This window comes from Stegastes partitus, unplaced genomic scaffold (genome assembly GCF_000690725.1).
Source record: "Stegastes partitus isolate 25-593 unplaced genomic scaffold, Stegastes_partitus-1.0.2 Scaffold2290, whole genome shotgun sequence".
Taxonomy (NCBI): domain Eukaryota; kingdom Metazoa; phylum Chordata; class Actinopteri; family Pomacentridae; genus Stegastes; species Stegastes partitus.
This window is the reverse complement of record NW_007580021.1, coordinates 10,512-12,646: the sequence shown is the minus strand read 5'-3', so window position 1 is coordinate 12,646 and position 2,135 is coordinate 10,512. Positions and strand designations below refer to the sequence as shown.

Sequence of the window (2,135 nt, the reverse complement as noted above, 5' to 3'; positions counted from 1 at the left end):
CTCATCACTGTGGGTGAGACGGCAGCGACGCACCGTGGCTGACTGATCTCAATCAGGGATGAAACAAGCTGACAAAGTGCCGTTAAGTTGAGCACGAAGGCAGTAGTGTTCTTTAGATGCTTGTGTTTTTCCCCCCATCACGCTATCCTTTTGTTTTAAATACATTGTTCCCTCTCCGTCCTTCAGGTGCCAAGAACCTGTACATCATCTCCGTCAAGGGCATCAAGGGTCGTCTGAACCGTCTGCCTGCTGCAGGAGTGGGTGACATGGTCATGGCCACAGTCAAGAAAGGCAAGCCAGAGCTCCGGAAAAAGGGTAAGTGGAAAAAATGCACTGTCAGGGTGAAGAAGTTCATACATTTAACTCTCCTACCAAAGACTGGTGGTCAAGTTCACGTTAACAAAAACTGAGTTTTAAGTGTTTAAGGGAGGAAACAGTTTTTCTCCTGTGTGTGAAAACTCAATCTGCTTTATTACATTTATGATAAATGCACCTGTTTGAACGTAGCATCCATGTTAGCTGCTCATCTCTGCTAAAGTTTAGGTCATTCTTGCTTATTTGTTCCCACATTTGGACAGAATGGAGTTTAGTAAGTGACGTGTGGTCTGATGTATGACGGTGGTGTTTTCTGCTTGTCTGTATTTAAAACAAATCTCATTTATCAAGTAACAGATGAGCTGGAACTGTGCACATGATGCAGACACATGTTGAGGCAGGATTGAAATTATGTCAATTAGTGTCGTCATTAGTTTTTTACACCATATTGTTTGGTTTACTCAAGCATAGTTGACATTTTTGTTAATGAATGAGTCCAAAACAATAAAAAAAGTATAGATTTCTGTCATAAGGTAACAGACTTATTGTCTTTAAAGGACTCAGACCAATCATGTTTACTGTAATATGCTGACGTCCCTTTTAAAGGCCTGTTCTGAGCAGGACTAAGGCCGGTCAGTCACATTACAGGTGAACAGAGGTGTTTATGATCAGTGGCTTTGAGCGAGCCTGAATGACCTCCTCTGTCCCCCTCCACAGTGCATCCTGCGGTGGTGATACGGCAGCGGAAGTCGTATCGGCGAAAAGACGGCGTGTTTCTCTACTTTGAAGACAACGCAGGTGTCATAGTAAACAACAAAGGAGAAATGAAAGGTGGGTCTGTGTGGATGCTACATGTTTGTCATCAGTCAGCGGTGCAACGTGTCCAGCTAACAGTAGCTTTGTATTGCTGTGTGGTTTCCTCAAGCACAGAGCTGAGACATTTGTCTGGAGGCTTTTTTAGGTGTTTTTTTTATTCTCACAGCCTCAGGAGCAAAGTTGTTGAGATTTTGCCTCCAGCACTTTGTTTTATAGGTCAATGGGATTTCAGGTTTATCGACAGTCGCGTTCCTTTACAAAACCGTTAAAACCATTTACAAACTTTACTTCGGTGCTGCTGTAGGTTCTGAACACGTTTCCCCTTCAAAAAGCACTTGCTTTGTCTGCTCAGTGGCCGGGTGAGTTGTCGTAGAAGGGAATATGGAGCTCATCACTGTGGGTGAGACGGCAGCGACGCACCGTGGCTGACTGATCTCAATCAGGGATGAAACAACTTTGACTGAGTGTCTTTGAGTTGATTTGATGGATAATTAACACCACTTGAATCATGTCACTATGCCACATTTTTACACTCTTCTCTATTATTATTATGCTGTAGTTTGAATGTTGCTTTATTCCTCATTCATTCAACTGTCTTTGTAAAATAAAGCAGTGTTTGGACTATAAACAACTCTTCTTTCCTTGTCTGTATCTGCAGGTTCAGCCATCACAGGCCCGGTGGCCAAAGAGTGCGCTGACCTGTGGCCCAGGATCGCCTCCAACGCTGGCAGCATAGCCTGAGCTGGACCCTGCACCCGTTTGTTTTCAATAAAAACTGTTGTTGATCAAACTGCATGTCTTGGTTGTTTCATTGATGTTCTTGTGGAGGAAATGAAAAGAGCTTGTTAGATAGGATTCTTTCTAATACGTGTGTCTGTTAACCTGAACAACAATCACTTTCACAGCAGTTGGACGAGTACTGCTGCACCTGGTGCTCAGTTTTAAAGCCACTCTGATGTATGCATTTCCTCAGAACAACCACTAGGGGGTGCAATGAAACCTGA

The 2,135-nt window shown here is 43.5% G+C and overlaps 1 protein-coding gene across 1 annotated transcript in view; it reads left to right on the top strand.

Moving 5' to 3' along the window:
• rpl23 (ribosomal protein L23) overlaps nt 1-1,921 on the top strand; it is a 4,271-nt gene extending 2,350 nt beyond the window's left edge. Inside the window, exons 3-5 of the mRNA XM_008304688.1 lie at nt 187-315; nt 1,033-1,146; nt 1,790-1,921. Coding sequence (XP_008302910.1) covers nt 187-315; nt 1,033-1,146; nt 1,790-1,872 — 326 coding nt within the window. The 3' untranslated portion in view covers nt 1,873-1,921. The remainder of the gene's footprint in view (nt 1-186; nt 316-1,032; nt 1,147-1,789) is intronic.
• The last annotated feature ends 214 nt before the right edge of the window (nt 1,922-2,135 follow it).